This window comes from Mercenaria mercenaria, chromosome 6, assembly GCF_021730395.1.
Source record: "Mercenaria mercenaria strain notata chromosome 6, MADL_Memer_1, whole genome shotgun sequence".
NCBI lineage: Eukaryota > Metazoa > Mollusca > Bivalvia > Venerida > Veneridae > Mercenaria > Mercenaria mercenaria.
Genome location: NC_069366.1, coordinates 48,618,925 through 48,637,741, shown reverse-complemented (window position 1 = coordinate 48,637,741; position 18,817 = coordinate 48,618,925). Strand labels below are relative to the sequence as shown.

The 18,817-nt window shown below is 33.5% G+C and overlaps 1 protein-coding gene across 2 annotated transcripts in view; it reads left to right on the top strand.

The window, feature by feature from the left end:
- Window positions 1–18,817, top strand: part of LOC123550509 (zinc finger homeobox protein 4-like) — a 106,739-nt gene that overhangs the window by 31,192 nt on the left and 56,730 nt on the right. For both annotated transcript variants that reach the window (XM_053545827.1, XM_053545826.1), the window contains exon 3: window positions 12,087–15,516. In XM_053545827.1, the coding sequence (XP_053401802.1) occupies window positions 12,192–15,516 (3,325 nt within the window). In that variant the 5' untranslated portion in view covers window positions 12,087–12,191. The remainder of the gene's footprint in view (window positions 1–12,086; window positions 15,517–18,817) is intronic.

The window sequence follows — 18,817 nt, the reverse complement described above, 5'->3', positions numbered from 1 at the left end:
AAATGGGGAAGGAAGATAGTGTAGTGAGCTACAGGTTCCTATTCTGGCTACCAGGTTTCTTCTGAGCCAGTCAAAATCCTCCTTACAAAATGGGGAAGGAAGATTGTGTGTAGTGAGCTACAGGTTCCTATTCTGTCTACCAGGTTTCTTCTCAGCCAATCAAAATCCTCCTTACAAAATGGGGAAGGAAGATAGTGTAGTGAGCTACAGGTTCCTATTCTGGCTACCAGGTTTCTTCTCAGCTAATCAAAATCCTCCTTATAAAATGGGGAAGGAAGATAGTGTGTAGTGAGCTACAGGTTCCCATTCTGTCTACCAGGTTTCTTCTCATCCAATCAGAACTCCTCACAAAGTGGGGAAAATGTGTTCAAGTGGGCAACAGTGATGAAAAACATCAAAATTAATTTCAGACTTTCAAATATTTATTGATGAAGTCATTTGTGATGTTATAATTTATATTTAGCATAGAGTTTCTTTTAGCCATTGAGTGGCTCTTTTGATTTACTGAAACAACTTCTGGTGGTAATTACTTACTTTTATGCCCACTAAATAAATAAAAGAAATAACTACAGCTTAGTTTTGGTTCCAAATCAAACTATGCAGGTTCCAGATCAAACTATGCAGGCTCCAGATCATACTATGCAGGTTCCAGATCAAACTATGCAGGTTCCAAATCAAACTATGCAGGCTCCAGGTCAAACTATGCACAGGCTCCTAATGTCAGTGTGGTTGGTTCAAATCTCACAAGGAACAGAGTTTTAGGTTTCTGTCTCAAAAAAGAAAACTTGCAGTACTTTTTATTTTAGAAAAAAAAATCTACAGATTTAAAGTGCACAAGTCTTCTTTTAACTAATTTAGTAACAGTTTCGGTAATATTTTCAAATCATTTTGAAATCTTTTATTAGTACAAGTTAATTTCAGTAATTTTTATTTAATTACTACGTCACATTAATTCAGGAGGTTATTCAAGAAAATGGTTCCATATTTTATTATCTTTTGTTAAATTCAAGACTCCATGTCTATTAAAGCATGGTCAGTGTGCCAAACAAAAAATTAATTGCCTTTTTTTAATTGAAAAAAAAAAAAAAAAAAAAAAAAACACTTTACAAAGCTAGAATGAGTTCAAGCTTGCTTGGGATTTTCATTAAATTTTCTCAGTTTGATGGATAAAATCTTATTAAAGACCCAAATAAGTGGAATGACTTGTCTCGACTGCCCCAAGAATGTTAAAAGTTAAGTTATCTCCTAATGTGGACATAAACTGCACGATCCATTAATCTTATTTCCAGAAATTTTCTTAACTTTTCTCTAGACATACTGTGTTATATACATTCTGTAATTCTGATAAAGGTACAGACAATTCTATGGTGAAGCCCATTAAAAATGTTAAACCACAATTTAGGGTTGAGGGAGAAAAAAATGGGAAACTTTTCCATATAGACAGTTTAAATGTTTGTTAAGTTACTCGTATTGGTAAGGTTAGGACCCCGACCGATCATCTTAATACAATATCCTATCATTTTACCCGACGTAGACCAGAGTGCCGCTGTGAGGCTGAATGTCACACCTATTATTCTATATTTAGTTTTCTAAAGTGATAAATGGCGAATTAAGGAATGTTTCTTCAGGTTATACACTAAATGTTTCTATGTAAAAAATTAAGTAAAGTATTTTTGGAGGGTACTAGTTTAACCCTAAGATTAACATGATATTGATGTTATTGTGTGGAGTTCTATACCATCATGTTAAGTTCAGTGATATCTCTATCATTATGTTGAGTTCAGTGATATCTGTATCATCATATTGAGTTAATGATATATCTCATCATATCGAATTCAGTGATATCTCTTATCATATAGAGTTCAGTGATATCAATGTTATTGCATCAAGTTCAGTTATATCTATGTTGTTGCTTAAGTTCAGTGATATCTATACCATCTTGTCAAGTTCAGTGATATCTATGTAATTGCATCAAGTTCAGTGATATCTATGTTGTTGCATAAGTTCAGTGATATCTATACTATCATGTCAAGTTCAGTGATATCTGTATTATCATGTGGAGTTCAGTGATATCTAAATCATCGTGTCAAGTTGTAACATTTACAGATATCCACCATGAAGTCATTAATACTCGTGAGGGATAAAGTTCCGTGGATTTCATGGTTGCATTAGTCTACGAAAGTAAATTCCATTGAATGATAAAAATTCCTATTCGTTTTATCTTCAGAAGTTGAAACCCACGAATTCATATCTCCACAAAAGTAACTGTTTTAGCCAAAACCACGAAATTATTTGCCCACAAAATAAAAAGGTTTACAGTATGTTAGAACTATTCAGTAATAGAAACAAAATGATGAAGCATTTATACTTTAAGTATGACCTTCACAAATTATTCCAGAGATTTTTCTTTTTGTAAAAATACCGTCTGCACTTGTACTTTCCCCAGCATTAAACTTAATTCGAGGAAAAAATGCAAGTGTAATTTGTAGACGTGGATTATGGCTGAAACTTAATTGAACTAGTGAACTATTTGACTTAATTGGAAATTTTCATGGGGTTTAAATGGAATGACAGGAAGGAAATAGGTCCAGGGGGCTGTTAATTGCTTCATTTCAAAGACTGGCTCTTAATTAAGGCCTATCGATCAAACTTAATTAAACTTTTGCCACTAATGAGCTTGATTTATGTCTTGGCAAAATGAATTTTCAGAATTGAGTTGCACAGGTTCGGCAGGGAAAATCTTTAATTGGCTGTATGCAAAATGATGCAAATGTTTTTTTTCCTTTGCTAATTGATTTAATGGCAGTGTTTTATGGATAGCAGAAGAAAATTACACATTTCACTCTCAACTAGAGATTTTATCTTGCAACAATGTGAAAGAGACTGAGGAAAAATCGTTTTTGATACAAAAATTGGAACTTAGTCTAATTACCGATATATAGTGGTTATTTAAGGCATCTCTTTACATGTAATTTATGATGTATATTAAGCATTGAAAATGAATAGACAGATGTGGTTGGAGGTGTGGGGGTTTCCTTAAACAGGTGAGAACTTCCTTGCATGAATCAGCACTGAAGAACAAATGACTTGAAATCTTGTCTTCTATGAGAGCATCACGAAAGACATTCACCGCATATGGGGATCAAACTTATAACCTCTCAATGCATAGTCTTAAGGTTGCAACCTACTGACCTGACCTTGCTTTTCTCGTAAGGACACAGCTTTTTGTAACATTTCACTAAACGGCAAGTCAGAATTAAAATTGGATCAGAACAAGAGCACCACTCGTTATTATTCATCCTGCGCAAAGATTTCACACTTTTACTTGAAATTAAGAAAGGATTAACATTTTTGCATATAATTAACCCAACTTGGTAAGTGAAGCAAAATGAGTCGTCTATAAACTGATGCATCATTGGCTGTCGAATATTTAAATGGGCTTGTATTGTATGGTAAGACACATAGGGAGATTTGCGCTTTCATTAAAGACACATAAATAAAACATAATTAAAGTTTGGGATGGTGATTTCGTATGCTACAATTACTTGTTATTTTAAATTCTATTCAAAATACATGAGGCGTTAAGATGTCTTGTTGCTATTAAAAATCTGTAGTGTTTTGAAAAATGGTTTAATTTGTAAAAATATAAGATAAGGTAGACTTAAGTTTACTGAGGACAGTTGATTATTCACGGCAATCTTGCGAGTTTTGCACTTACCTGTATCTAATCGATATGTAATTTTGAAAAAATCTTACCATATGTTCAAAATGAATGGCTGTGTTTTGACAAAATTTGTACAGTTACAAAAATAATAGAAATATTTATTGAAATAAAATCTATACATTGTTAGATAAGCACATTTTATAATATGAGGATGTACAGTTAAATCTGCCTTAGTGCCAGCCTGTATTAACCTTTAGCCTGCTGCCGGCAAATGATTTTGCCTTTGCGACCAGTGCAGCCCAAGATCATCCATGCAGGCTGATCATGGTCTGCACTGTTCGCTATTCAGTCAATAAATTTTCAGCAAACACCCCTTCAAATAATAAATGGTATTGCCCAAATTGAATGATGGATCAGTCCATTTTAGAAATTTAGCTGGGTAAGTGTTAAACAACCACTTGCCATAAGAAGCCAGTCAGCTAACTTCCCAAATTTGCCTTTTGCCTTAATTTCAACTTGGCATAAGCAGCCACCTGTGATAAGCAGCCATATTGTGTCATTCCCTTGACTGTCTGCTTAACACAGGTTTTACTTAACCCTTACTCTCCTAAATTTCTATAATGAACTTGTCCATCTTTCAATTTGGACATTACCATTAACTGTTAAAAAGGGGTGCATTAACCTAAAAGATACAAACTGAATGGCGAACAGTGCAGGTCATGATCAGACTGCACGGATGTGTAGACTGATCATGATCTACACTGGTCGTAAAGGCAGAATCAGTCGTGTCCAGCATGTTGTTACTCAGTAAATTTCGAGACATATTCATTCACTTATTCTCTTAGCTATTAATGAAACAGTTTGTATATATAACTTTTTGTTGTAACAATTTTCTTACTTCAGATATTATTGTCAAACGTTTTTTTATCTTCTACAAAAAATAAATATTTTCTTTGATGTTAATATCAAAATATCTAATTACAAATAATTGTTGTATTTAAACAAGCATTCAATTTTCAAACATTGTGAGCAAACACCTATCCTGCTTTTACTAATGATAAAAAACTAAAAATTGCTGTTACAAAATGACATAAACATACCGTTTATATCTTATTTTGTTAACAATTATGATTGTATGGATCTTTCCTCCCAATTTACAAATAATTTGGCTTCATTTCTAAACTTTCCCTCAAATATAATGTTCTTTGGGTCATTATCATTTTATTTTGGTTCATTATTGTTTGATGGGTCTATAACAGTGCCTATTTAGTATTTATTCCAAAATAATCATGCTCGTAAAATGAAACAACATGCCGCTACATTAAAACACTCTGCACTCTCGTATGCCTTAGTAATGATCCGTGAGCATGACTTTGCATTTTTTATGCGTAAATGAATATATTCAAACGGCTCAAAACTATGTTTTAAACAAAATAATTAATACCTAATAATGTAAGAAATTGACATAATCTGCGATTCCGCAGGTTACGGGTGTTTGGCGGAGAGAGGAAACGCACATGCTGCCTAAATTGACAATTGAACACCGGATTCAAGAATGATGTTATTTCATTGAATATTTAAAAACTGTTGAGCTCCAACTCATCTTTGAAGATCGTGTTTGGGAAAAAATCTTTGGAACGTTTAAGAAAAATCTTTTCAACGTTGAAGTTATAATCGGTAAATTTTAATTTCATGAAGTTCTTTGTTCATTTAATAATGATGGAACTTTTTTTTCTGTTTTAGTCAGTTTTAACCTTGGCAGCAAATCTTCTAAAACCTAATAAGGAATGTGTCATTAGTGTGTGATAATTACATTTTTGATTTCTAAAGAGAATTAGATCTTTTTAATTAACGAGTATTTGCTCTTTTCAGAGTTTTATAGAAGAAAAGTTCAGGGTTAAACAACAAAGAAGATCAGAAATTAACAGTGATTTCATTAAACATGAAATCGTCCCCAAGTATAATTTATATTTTTTGAATCTCGATACTAATAAAACTTGATTTTCCGAATAGATCACATTTACGTTAATCATTTTCTTCTCGCAGGTATGAAGGGGCGTGTTAAAGGGGAATAATTATAATGATAATTGTCCAAAACTAGTCATTGACGCTTTAAATGAAGCAGAAAGTCACTAAAAATCGCATTCATTAAAATGAATTAGAAACGTCATTAAAGAAAGATACACTGTGAATTCCGATAGCATTAAACGGCTGGAAGCGTATCATAATTGTTGAATTATTCATGAGTGTTCAAAAAATATAAGTGTGAATTATAAAAATCGTAGTTTGATTAAAGTAATAAAGCAGGCACAGCACCATTAGATGCTTTTATTTTCTCCAAATTGCGAATATTTATGATTGAAGTTATTACTACAATAAAAAAAGTCGCTGTGCTAGTATATACAAGAACAGATGTGACCACATCGTATATATTAATGAAACAAATGCAGAAACGACGTAAATAATTGCATTTTGAAATGTGAATAGACTGGTGAAATGTTAATTGGTTAATGTAAAAAAATAATTTCTAGATTTAGCATGATTTAAAGCTGTTCCTATGAGATATATGTTGATCAGAGTCTGAGTATTGCATTGTTAATTTCCTTTCCTGTGAACAAAAGATCTTTTTTGCAATGTTGTTTTCTGTCATTGACAATTGTTATCAAAGGGACATAAATCTTGATGTTTTAGGTAATAAAAAATTTCACAGGTGTATTTCCTATCTCTGTAACCATTATTAGTTGTTGGTCAATACAATGACAGACTAAATAAAGCACAGTAAAGAAATTTAATAATAAAAGAAATTGTTATAATAATTTGAATGAGGTGTTCATCAAAAAAAAAACAATGAAGACCAAAATCTTTTCAACAGATAAATATCTTTTGTTATAAAACTTAGACATTTTTCAATTTTTTGTCTAAATTTTTTTTAAAGCTTTCAACTAGAAGGGGAAAGACAGAAAAAAAGGAAGAAGGGAAAAAAGAAAAGACAATGAGAAAGAAAGAAATACAAATCAGGATAAACCTTGAAAATTTGTAACAAAATCACTGCGCTACGAAAAGTCTAAAAATAGTTCCAATATTTTGCAGACTGAATTTTAGAAATTGTCAATTATTAAATGCATAGATTATTCTCTGTGCAAAATGTTTCTGTCAGTGCTCAGTTAAATGGAAGTTAGTTTCTCTAGTTTCAAGCGGTCTGTATCATTACAGATAAAGTGCTTATATTTTGTTGTCCAGAAACTGGACTTAATTATGAGGACATTCTTACTTCCCCCATCATACTTCGATGAAAACTCAGTGATTATTCTTTGTTCCACTGTTTCAGGCTTATTTTTACCACTCTCAAGTCCACTTCCTGGAAAAACCACAGTACTAGTGTCATATGAGAAGGCATGCTCTTGACCCCAGTGAGGCTTGTACTAACAACACATGGTTGAGTGGCTAATACCTTAACCACTACACCATGGCTCACAGTCCTTTTAAAACAGTTTATTGTATGACTGGTTCTTTATTATTGCAACAATTTTTATGATATCTCCTTGTTGATTGAGCTTATTGTTCCCCATTCCTGTTTATATAGATTATTTGGTGATTGTCTCCCATCTCCTGTTTCTGCAGTTTATTTGGTGATTGTCCACCATGTCCTGTTTCTGCAGTTTATTTGGTGATTGTCCACTATGTCCTGTTTCTGTAGTATATTTGGTGATTGTCCACCATGTACTGTTTCTGCAGTTTATTTGGTGATTGTCCACCATGTCCTGTTTCTGTAGTATATTTGGTGATTGTCCACCATGTACTGTTTCTGCAGTTTATTTGGTGATTGTCCACCATGTCCTGTTTCTGTAGTATATTTGGTGATTGTCCACCATGTACTGTTTCTGCAGTTTATTTGGTGATAGTCCACCATGTCCTGTTTCTGTAGTATATTTGGTGATTGTCCACCATGTACTGTTTCTGCAGTTTATTTGGTAATTGTCCACCATGTCCTGTTTCTGCAGTTTATTTGGTGATTGTCTCCCATGTCCTGTTTCTCCAGTTTATTTGGTGATTGTCCACCATGTCCTGTTTCTGCAGTTTATTTGGTTATTGTTCATGCTGTCCTGTTCCTGCAATTTATTTGGTGATTGTTTCCCATGTCCTGTTTCTGCAGTTTATTTGGTGATTGTCCACCATGTCCTGTTTCTGCAGTTTATTCGGTGATTGTCCACCATGTCCTGTTTCTGTAGTTTATTTGATGAATGTCCCCTATGTCCTGTTTCTCAAGTTTATGGAGTGATCCTTCACCCATCCTGTTTCTCCAGTTTATTTGAAGAGTGTTTCCCCTTTTATATTTCTTTACTTTATCTTGTGATTGTTCCCCAGTTTGAAAAAAATGGAGGCTACTTGGTGGTATCCTACAACCTTAATTTTTAAGAATTGTACATATACATGCAAGATTTATAACCATCATTATTTTTAAATGAAATAATGAATAAGTTCATTTTTCTTTCTTGTTTTTAGGTTAATTATAAGTAATCACATGATGGCTAGTTAATTAATGTTATTAATTAAAGTAATTAGCGAAAATGACATTGATGGAAAATATAATTTGTTTTTAATAATGTTTTTTTTGTATAATTTTTTCCTTTCTTTTTACATGTAATACTTTAAGTCTTTGGTGAATGCCAAAATGTTAATTGATTATGATTTTGTAATTTATCAAAATTTTAAGAGATCACTTTTTAAATATTGGTAATTATGTGTTTGCACTGGGGAAACTTTTGAAAAAAAAAAAAAGAGTTATTTTTGAAGTCAAAAATATGTCCAATATGCGCTTAATTAGATATGGATGTTTAATCAGATGAAACTGTTTTTGTTTTTTTTAAACATCAGAAAGTTTTGTGGTTTGATAGTACATGTAGCTGGCTTCTTTTGAGTGGCCCACCAAGCCAACAGCATTAGAAGCCATTTTAAAACTATGCAATACTAGCAGATTTCAGGATGGGGGACAGGGGTGAGTATGACATTATTTAATGTTATCTTCATAATCACCCTGCTCCTTATAAGCTCAGTTGCTGAAGTTTGATTTTATAATTTTGACATCATGTTTATTCTGATTCGAAAATAATACAGTATTAATATTGATCTGTGCACTGGGTTTAAGTTGTTTTATGTTATTTAGGAAATTGTCGCTAATTGTTGCTTTCTCTAACAAGTTTTGCAATTGTTGCTGTATTTACACCCGCTTGACAAAGTGTTACCTTTTTCTTTTCATATACATGGCAAATTGTCAAAACCTAATTCCAAAGCGTAAAATAAGTGCTATACAGGCCTTTTGTCCAACGATAATTACATTGGTCAGCTATGTATAGAATGACCAGACCCTGTTAAACAGGCAATTACAGGAAACACTTCTAATTACATCACATAAACTCCTAATTCGATCACACTAAAATTATTGTTACCATGGTAACCAAATTCCTTTTCGCTAATTACCATTTGAAATCACAGTGGTCATTTAATTGTCCTTTATTGAAAGTCTTCATTGTAAAAAAAGAAATGTGACATACAAAAGGATGCGTCAACCTAACCCTAGACAGCGGACTGTTTAATTTGTGATAAATTTCATTTGTTGAACAATCGTACCCCAGGTAAATGTATTGTTTAGTGTGAAATAACAGGAGAAGCTCTACCTGTTAATTTTGGCCCCAGGGTGCTATTTTCCATTTATCTGTATTAATCTTTTGGTTATCTGAGAAGAAAGTTTAGGTTGGTTTTGTCATTTAATTGTCTATTTTCACTTCACTGAGGCTGATCGAGTTTTGTATTAAACGTTTTTAATTATTTTATGTGTGACACAGCTTCATGTGTTTGTGTGTGTGCTATGCGTGGAATTTTTGTTACAAAATAGTGTAAGTTTTTTTTTGCTTTGGATTCTTCATTTTTTCAGGATTTTGGGGGGAAATATTGATGTTATAATAACGTGTGTGACATAACAACAAAGTGACACTTTGAAAAAATGACACTAATTATGACATATAATATAAAGTAATATGAACGAATATTTTTAAATAATCTTGAATATTTTTATACATATAACAGGAAGATAATTTTAAAATGATAGATTTACAATCAATTAAAAGGAAACACTTTATAATATTTATAGATTGTACTAAACAAACCTATTCTAAAGTACTAAATTTTGAAAATGTGAATTGTATAATATTTTGTTATAGTCGAAACGTAAGATATGATATACATACATAATTATATTACATCATGCACTACATTTATGTATAAATTTATCAAGTTCCGCAAAAAACAAGAACTTTGTGTGTGTTTTCTGTCAGCTGAAAATAAAACGTAATACCTATCACTTTCATGTTGCTGCAAAAAAAAAATCATTTATAGTTTATTTTTAGTATCATCAAGTGTTAATTTGAGTGTAGAGGCATAAAGTTACAATATTACATACATCAAAACAGAAAAAAAACAACATAGAGAGTAAATGCACAACCTTTCATTTATAATGCAAAAGTTGTTGAATTTATTAGATTTAAATTGAATTAATTCAATTTCATCAAACCCTTTTTAGCTCACCTGAGCATCAAGTGATCAAGGTGAGCCTATAGCTCACCTGAGCATCAAGTGATCAAGGTGAGTCGTGTTCATTTTCAACAAAGTGTTTGTTAACATTCTAGGAGTCACAATTTTGGCCCAGTCTGAATGAAACTTGGTCAGAATGTAACCTTCAGTAAAGTGTCTGATGATTTTTTTTACTGGGTCATCTTGGGTCAAAAATTAGGTCACTAGGTCAATTAGTAGGAAAAGGCACAAAAATTAGCCTCCCATAGATACTAATTATTGCACAGTAGCCTAAATATTGTTGAAAATGGCATTAAACTTAATATTGACCAAACATAGTCTATAAGACAATTTTGACCAAACATAGTCCATAAGAAAATTTACAAATGTTTTTTTTTTGTATGTAAAAGTTTACTCACTATGACTTGCCTCCCTTGAACTTATTACTCATTTATGCTACGATATTTTCACATCATCCATCCACCAATGTCCACCCTTCTAGATTCAGTGGAATCTTAATTGTAAGACTAGGGTAAGGATCTATAAAATCGCATTTTATTTGAATTTTGCCACATAAATGCTGTATTTTTTTTCTTGCACGCAGATTTTCTGTAATATAAGTATAATTTTATTTCAAGCCATTTATTAACTTTTAAATTTGATTTGAATGAAATGGAAGGAAGGAAAGGTTATTAACAAAAAAGCATTCCAAATGATTGCAATAAAGTTATAGAGCGGTAATAATTGATTGAATTAATATTAAAGAAATTACTTGAAAAGACGCAATTATACCTAAATTAGCCATGACTCTCTGTAATATTAAACTTATGCATTTTCACTTGGAATTACCGGTATATGATAATGTAACCTTAGATAATATAGTTATTCTCTGTACTGCTAATTGATCCAAGTCATCTTAAATCAAAGTAATTGAAATAATTGTAATGAAATGCTTTTCTAAGAAACCTATTGAAATGTCATACGTAATTTTCTGTAGTCTTTGAAGTAAGTTCAGAGAAATATACTCGAGAAATATTTATGTATAATTGGGACTGCAGTAATGGTTAGGATTTTTCAGTCGGTGGGTAATTTTACCTTTTATGAGATGAACTGGTAAGACGCAACTCCGCACCCTTCTTTTATTTATTTTTTTTCATACTCGATCTCAATTAATATAATAATTATGTTCTTGTGTGTCAGATGCCAGACTAAACTGTTTTTATCTGCCAATATTATAAAAAAACAGTATGTGATTGGACATTTGTACGTTTTGAGATGGGGGTCACTTGTGGCGTTTGATAGTTAATGCTATTTTAATAGTTATGGAATAGCAATATTAGAAATAGTTGTTTTGGAATATTATTTTATTAGCAATAACAGATTATTTCCTTACACTAGCGGGAAAGATTAATATCAAGGAAATCCATTAACAGAAATATTAGTATAAAAAATTGCAGTTTCTAGATACAATATTAAATGTATTTGACATTAATCAGGTGTTAATTATCTTTAATTGAGTTGGTGCTGAGAGTCGCAACCACATCTTATATGTCTTGTCACTTTCATGCTATTCGAAGCAGGCATTGATGAGCTCAAAGGTTTGACTGGCCTTTATGAAACCTGCCTTTAATTCAGATACAGACATCGAGGCACGGATGGTTATAAACTTACTTTTGAATCTTTATTTTGAACTACTTAGGGCATCTTGTTTTTCAAGGAAGTGAACAAAAGATTGGTTGAGGGAAGATTCACTATTTCTTGACATTGAATCTAACATAAGCACTGGTCAGAGATTGAGAATGTATTTGAGATTTTTTTTTCACAGAATGATATATTCTTCCTGTTCTCTTTTCAGGTTTCCATCAGCTGAAGATTTCAGTGATGCATTATGGGTAGTGACTCCACACCAGGAAAAGCCAGGAACCATAACCGAGGACAAAGGATTTAGGGGGCTCCGATAATGGCCCTAGAGTCAACAAGTCCCTTTGGGGCAGCAGACGGTTCCCTTTCCAAGGGCAGGACCCTGTTTTCAGACAACAATGATACAGGGGAACCATTTCCTTTTCCTTTCAATGCCAGTGGCACGTTAGCATCGGTGTACAATAGCACATCACTTTCAAACGCAGTATTAAACGTCAGTCATTCCACTCCCAAAGATGGTAAAAAAATTGACTTAAAGACATCAATGTCTGATTTTCAGGAAAAAATAAACACGAGTAATGTAGTAAGCACTATGTCAGAAAATGAAGTTAATAGTAAAAATAATGGCGATACGTCAAAATCAGACACCAGCGGGACATCAGCACAATCTGAAAGCAGTGGAGTTAGTGATAGTATTATTAAGTTTCCGGACCTAAGTGGGAACAATCATACAGATGAAATTGATGATGAATTTTCTGATAATGAAGATCTTGTTGAATGCGGAAATTGTGACAATGAATTTCAGACACTTCAGGAATATATGGACCATACTTGTGCTGGTAGTAAGAGTATTGAAGGTGTAGAGGCTACGCGTAATGAAAGCAAAGAATTAAGTGATGTTGAAAGTTTTGACGGAAAGATTGTGTACAATCCTGATGGATCGGCTTACATTATAGAAGGTGATTCAGACAGTGAGCTTGATTCTATTATTGATTTACCTCAAAAAGAGGGAGCTATCATTGACAAAAAAGGAAGAAATGACAATGAACCCTCAGTTAAGGAAATCCCACAAATCGACAATGCATTTTTTGTTCCAAGAAATCCAAACTCTTTTATGAGCAGTCCTTTTATGCTGCCACACAAATCTCAATCCACTCCCATCATGCATAGCTACAGAGTTTATGATCTAAGATCAGGAAAACACAAATCGGCAAACTCAGGTGATAGCTCGGAGGATCGTAGGAATTCCAGTTCGCCATCATCCACTCCAGAATCATCTACCTCAGCAATCTCTCTATCTACACCTTCATCGTCATTGACATTTAGTTTGAAATCATCTCAAATTCCATCAGTTCCGATGAAACCGATTCTCATGTGCTTTATATGTAAACTTTCATTCGGATTTGCAAAGTCTTTCACTTCTCATGCAACAAATGAACATTTAATGGATCTGACAGAGGAGGAAAAAGAAATCATGTCTCTTAAAAATTCATCTGCCATCATTCAAGGTATTGGAAAGGACAAGGCGCCTCTCATGTCATTTTTAGAACCGATCAAATCATCCAGTGTAGAAATGGGAACAAAAAAAGCGTCAGAATCCGCTGAAGCTAAAGTCGGGAAATCGAATACTTTAAAAGAGACAACGAGTGTCAGTTACATTTACACAAAGCCAAAACTCTCTGATTCTTTCAATGAAACTAACTCACAGTTAAGTAATCAAAAACAAACTAAAGATTTGTCTATAAAAGATATTCGGGATCAGTTAGGACATTTTGATAAGGAAAGTGCTAGTACCGCAGTATTAAATGCTCTTTCAACAAAAACTTTGCACTATGATAACAAAAGTGATAGAAACGAACTTGACAATAAGAAGATCAGGATGGAAGCTGATGATTCTAATTCCAACTCGTCAAGTTATCCGGTGAATTCGGTCCAAAGGTATATACCAGAGGATTATACCACACAGTCGCCAAAATCATTCTTGCCGCCATATACTTCATCGCAACGTCAGGGTTTCTATGGTGTGTGTGAGGAACACCCTAATGGGCGTGCAGCAGGTGTTGAATGCCCAAGTTGCGATATGATCCTCAGCTCATCTCAGTCATTGGGTGGTCATATGACGATGATGCATTCACGTAATTCATGTAAGACTTTGAAATGTCCCAAGTGTAACTGGCATTACAAATATCAGGAAACGCTTGAAATCCACATGAAAGAAAAACATCCCGAAGGCGATCAAAAATGCATGTACTGTTTAACAAATCAAACTCACCCTCGTCTTGCGCGAGGAGAGAGTTACTCATGCGGATACAAACCTTACCGGTGTGAGGTGTGTAACTATTCAACGACCACAAAGGGTAACCTCAGTATTCACATGCAATCTGATAAGCATTTGAACAATGTGCAGGATCTTGCAAACAGTGGGGGAGACTTACAACAGTTTAACAAACATAACGCAAGTAATCATGCACCTCCTCAGTTACAACAACCACATACCCCATCACATCAGTCACAGACGCATGCGCCAACTAAAACACCTCCCCATCAACAGTTGATGCAACAACAGCAACATCAGCAACAAAGTCAACAGCATCCTGGCACTTCACATGACAGCATTAAGAAAGTCAAGCCAAAGCCAACATGGCGTTGTGACGTCTGCAACTATGAAACAAATGTTGCGCGAAATCTACGCATTCACATGACAAGTGAGAAACATACACATAATATGATGGTACTACAACAAAACATGAAACATATGCAGCGAGATATGCAAATCCATCAGATGAATCAGTTAGTCATGCTACAGCAAGACCCGTCTTTCATGGGTCTGACGGGGCCAATACCAGGTGGAATTACCTTTCCGTATGACGGTTCACTGATGATGGGAGGTCTGCCAGCAGGATTTGGGGGCGATGCACCTGTTGACCTCAGTAAAGAAAATGGAATAGGCCCAGGTCAACCTGGATTTGGAAGTGATGCACTAGATATAAATAGACTATTCCAGTGCTGCGTGTGTAATATTTATGGAACAGACTCTTTGGAATCCCTTCATCAGCACCTTCAACTAGATCGTACCAAGCAACATGAAAATGAAAACATCTCGGTATCCAGCGGCACATACATGTGTAACCTTTGTCAGTATAAGACTACTCTAAAAGCGAATTTCCAGCTTCATTGTAAGACCGACAAACATATACAAAGGCTTCAGCTAGTGAATCATATAAAAGAGGGAGGGGCGAACAATGAGTGGCGCTTGAAATACCTTAATGTGAGCAACCCCGTTCAGGTTCGCTGTAACGCATGTGACTATTATACAAACAGTATACATAAACTTCAAATCCATACCGGAAATCCCCGCCACGAAGCGAGTGCACAGTTATTCTGCCATCTTCAGCAGCAAGAAAACATGCTATCGAAGCCAGATAAGTACTATCACTGTGCTCTGTGCAAGTTTAATGCCCGGTCGAAATTAGGTCTGATGCAGCATGTGCATTCCGTGCAGCACTTACACAGTGAAAGCATGAAACAGATAGAGATGAAAGAAACGGGTCAGTTGGAGATCGACATCGGCGACATCTTCATGGTGAAGGAGACCGAAGACAAAGACTCTGTCAAGTTTGATGATGAGACGTCGCCAACTGCAAGTAAGTTTGATCTTGATATTGTTTGTATATTAAACTGCATGAATTGTTTTAGTTCTTTCTTGTCTATTTGAACTATGGCATCATTTTTTGTGATTTTTATAGACATTTAAGCTACTTTTGTCAGTTTTTAATGATATATGAAGTCACATGTACCAAAAGTATAGACCAGGCACGATTGTTTAATTTATACTGAAGTTCTATTATAAAATTTAATGTGAAAAAAGTTCCTCTTTAAAGTTATGTCAAGAGCGTTTGTACCAAAACCAGCTAAAAATAGTTCCTCTGGAAGGTTATGCGGAGAAGGTAAGTTCCTAAATGATTTCACTACCCTAATCTTAACTACTAAACACACAATAGCAATCTCATTTTTGAATCAAAGATCTTGCTTGTAATAAATAATATCGCCAAAGAAGGATAGCACATAAATTGCAGAAAAAAACTAATTTAATTGTATTAAAGTTTGTACCATTAAGAAACAGTAGCTATTGTGTTTCATTCTTCATGTAGCAAGTTCATGACTTCCCGATGTAATAAACAAGCCAAAAACATTCAGATAAAAAGATATCATTACACCTATACTCCAGATAATGAATTTTACCTCGGAGCTAAATTTTATTCTTGATGATCAAAATTAACCGGTTATAAAATCTCATGATCTTTGTATATATTTGCATTTCGTATCTGCTGTAAGGCTGGTAATGATTTGTATGATTTTTGTACTAATTTGGGGGTAAGGTGGTAACGGAGGTTAAAAAGGATTGTGGGTCAAAATGTAACAGTTGGGACATTGACATTTTATTACCTGGCATAAAACAGAGGCCCTTGCTATGAAATTCTATAGCATGAAATATCTCGGCTGTTAAAGGGGCATGGCACCAAGTGTACTTTTCAATATTATTTTGTAGAAGTGAAATATTGAGGTAAAAAAAAAAAATATATTAAGGAAGTAGTTATTATAGAGAGACAAATTATGCTATTTTTTTATCAGATTTTTAGTGCGTTACTAAATGAGAAGAATTTACAGACTACCCTTGTGATTTTGTGAATATATATTGCCTAAAACTCTCTTTTATTTTGCTTTTGGCTCATATATAATATTCCTATCAAGTGCAAGTACTTGTAAAAAATTTATTAAAATTGATTCAGTTTGGAGACTTGCCCCTTTAAACTGTAAAAAATTTTTTTAAAAAGATCAAACTGTTGGAAGTCCCAATTGTGTCATGAAGTAACATGAAGTACGAATATCCAAAAAAAAACAAAGAGAGGAAGTAGGGAAAGTTGTAGTTCCTAGAAATTTAGTATGAATTCACAGAAAAGGAAAGTCCCAGGAAGTTTTGTAACTTAAGAATATAGAAATTAGCATGTACGTTAACATTTGACATTGCAAGAATGTAATATTGTAGCACAGAAGTTACCATCTGGATATGGAGATAGATTGCAGGTCTGTATCACAGAAGCAGTAAAGTACAAACAAGTCAATATTTTTTTTTTGTCTAAGGGAAGTAATTCAGTTCCAAATGAAATATATGCCTGTAAGAGTTATCCATCATAAAAATATCCAATGCTGTTGATCCAGTCTAGACATTCGAAAAAAGGTTATAATCAATTAAACAAGCATTTTTATGCACTTTTCTTTTAATTTTTTCATCATTTTGGAGGAAAAATACATTAAATTGTTATCTTTATAGGCCTCATCTTAAAGCCTCTTTAAAAATCTCCTGTCGAAATTGCTTTATAGATTAATGCAAACATAAGAAAAAGATTCTATCAAATATCTATAACAGTTTAAATATCACCCATTTGTATGTTTCTTACTGTACTGAATATTTTGGTTACCATGGCAACTAGACAATAGCGGAGGAAAACTTATGTAACAAGTGGACCCGTAGCTCTGATATTACTTACAATAAGAATAGCTGTATATTTTAATGGCTTTTTGAAGTAAATGTAATTTTGATATATGGCTGTTTTATATGCAAAAACCTCAGAAATATAGGTTTTGGGTGTTAAGACAAATGACAGAAGAGGCCGTGGTGCCATCGTAATTTGATTGTTTTCCGAACATGTTGCAATAAAGCTTTGTCGTTTTAAGTTCAGTAAGTATAAGAGAAAATGGGATTATCTGTTTTTGCAGATATATTGATTTTCAAGTCGTTCCCCGTCTTTGAGTTTGGCTATTGTCATTTAGGCACGCGGAATTTGATTAATTGGAACGTACATGAAATATTCTTGAGATAATATTCTCGAGGCAAAACTGATGTAATTGCAAAGAAGGGGGCGCTAGTAGATGAATCATATTTAATGAATTATTTTGTCTCTAAACTTATCTACGTCAGTTATTGCGGAAACCTAATAAATTTTAAGACATAGACTGAAAATAAATGAAAAATGAATATAAATTGTCTGGAAAAAGGACAAAGATGGCATGCAATCTTATATTATCATTTTGCAGAAATTTTGTTGGATTCCGTCATGAATTATTAGTCTTTTATTCGAAACTTTAAAAAAAATTGCAATATCTTTTTGTTTTTCTTATGATAGGTGCGTCATATGATTTTTCTCTTTATTTAGTGTATTGTTTCAACATGCAACATATCAATCTCGCATTACTGTGCCTGTCGTAAAAAAGCATTTCCGTGCTTTTGTACCTGGACATATAAGTATTCACTAACTTTACCACAAGAAATACTTATTTTTAACTGAACACAGCATCTGTGCAATAATTTGAAAATTCTTTATTACCTCCCTTTTGTAAAGTTATTTTGATTTTGTTAAAAATTTATGAGCAAGAAGAGTTCTTACGCAGCACAGAATAGCATTATTGCCGAGAACTAAAGACTTTGTTCCTGTTAAGCTGTGGGCTCGGACTTTATAATCCCTTTTGGCTCTACACATGGTTCTTACGATCATTGCAGTTCCTCAAATGTAGTTTATTTTTTACTTTTATTTATGTTTTGAAAAATATAATTTGTTTTAGTTTTTACTGTACAATATACAGGATCTTTGCTAAATAGAATATCTGCTAAAATCTAAATAGATAAGGATTCTGCTCAGGAATCAAATTTAGGGATTTACTTGAAATGAGAAACAAAGATCAGAAAAAGAATAAAGATATTAACATGTAAATGAGCTTTCTGATGCATTATGGGATATGAAAAAAATTCCATTGTCTACAGCTGAATTGATACTATCAAAATTCCCTGCTTAATTGCACTTTGTGCGCTTGGAGAAAACAATTAGATGGTAGGGGGATTAGACAATCGGCCATATTCTGACATTGTGTCTGCAGCACGAAAAAAAA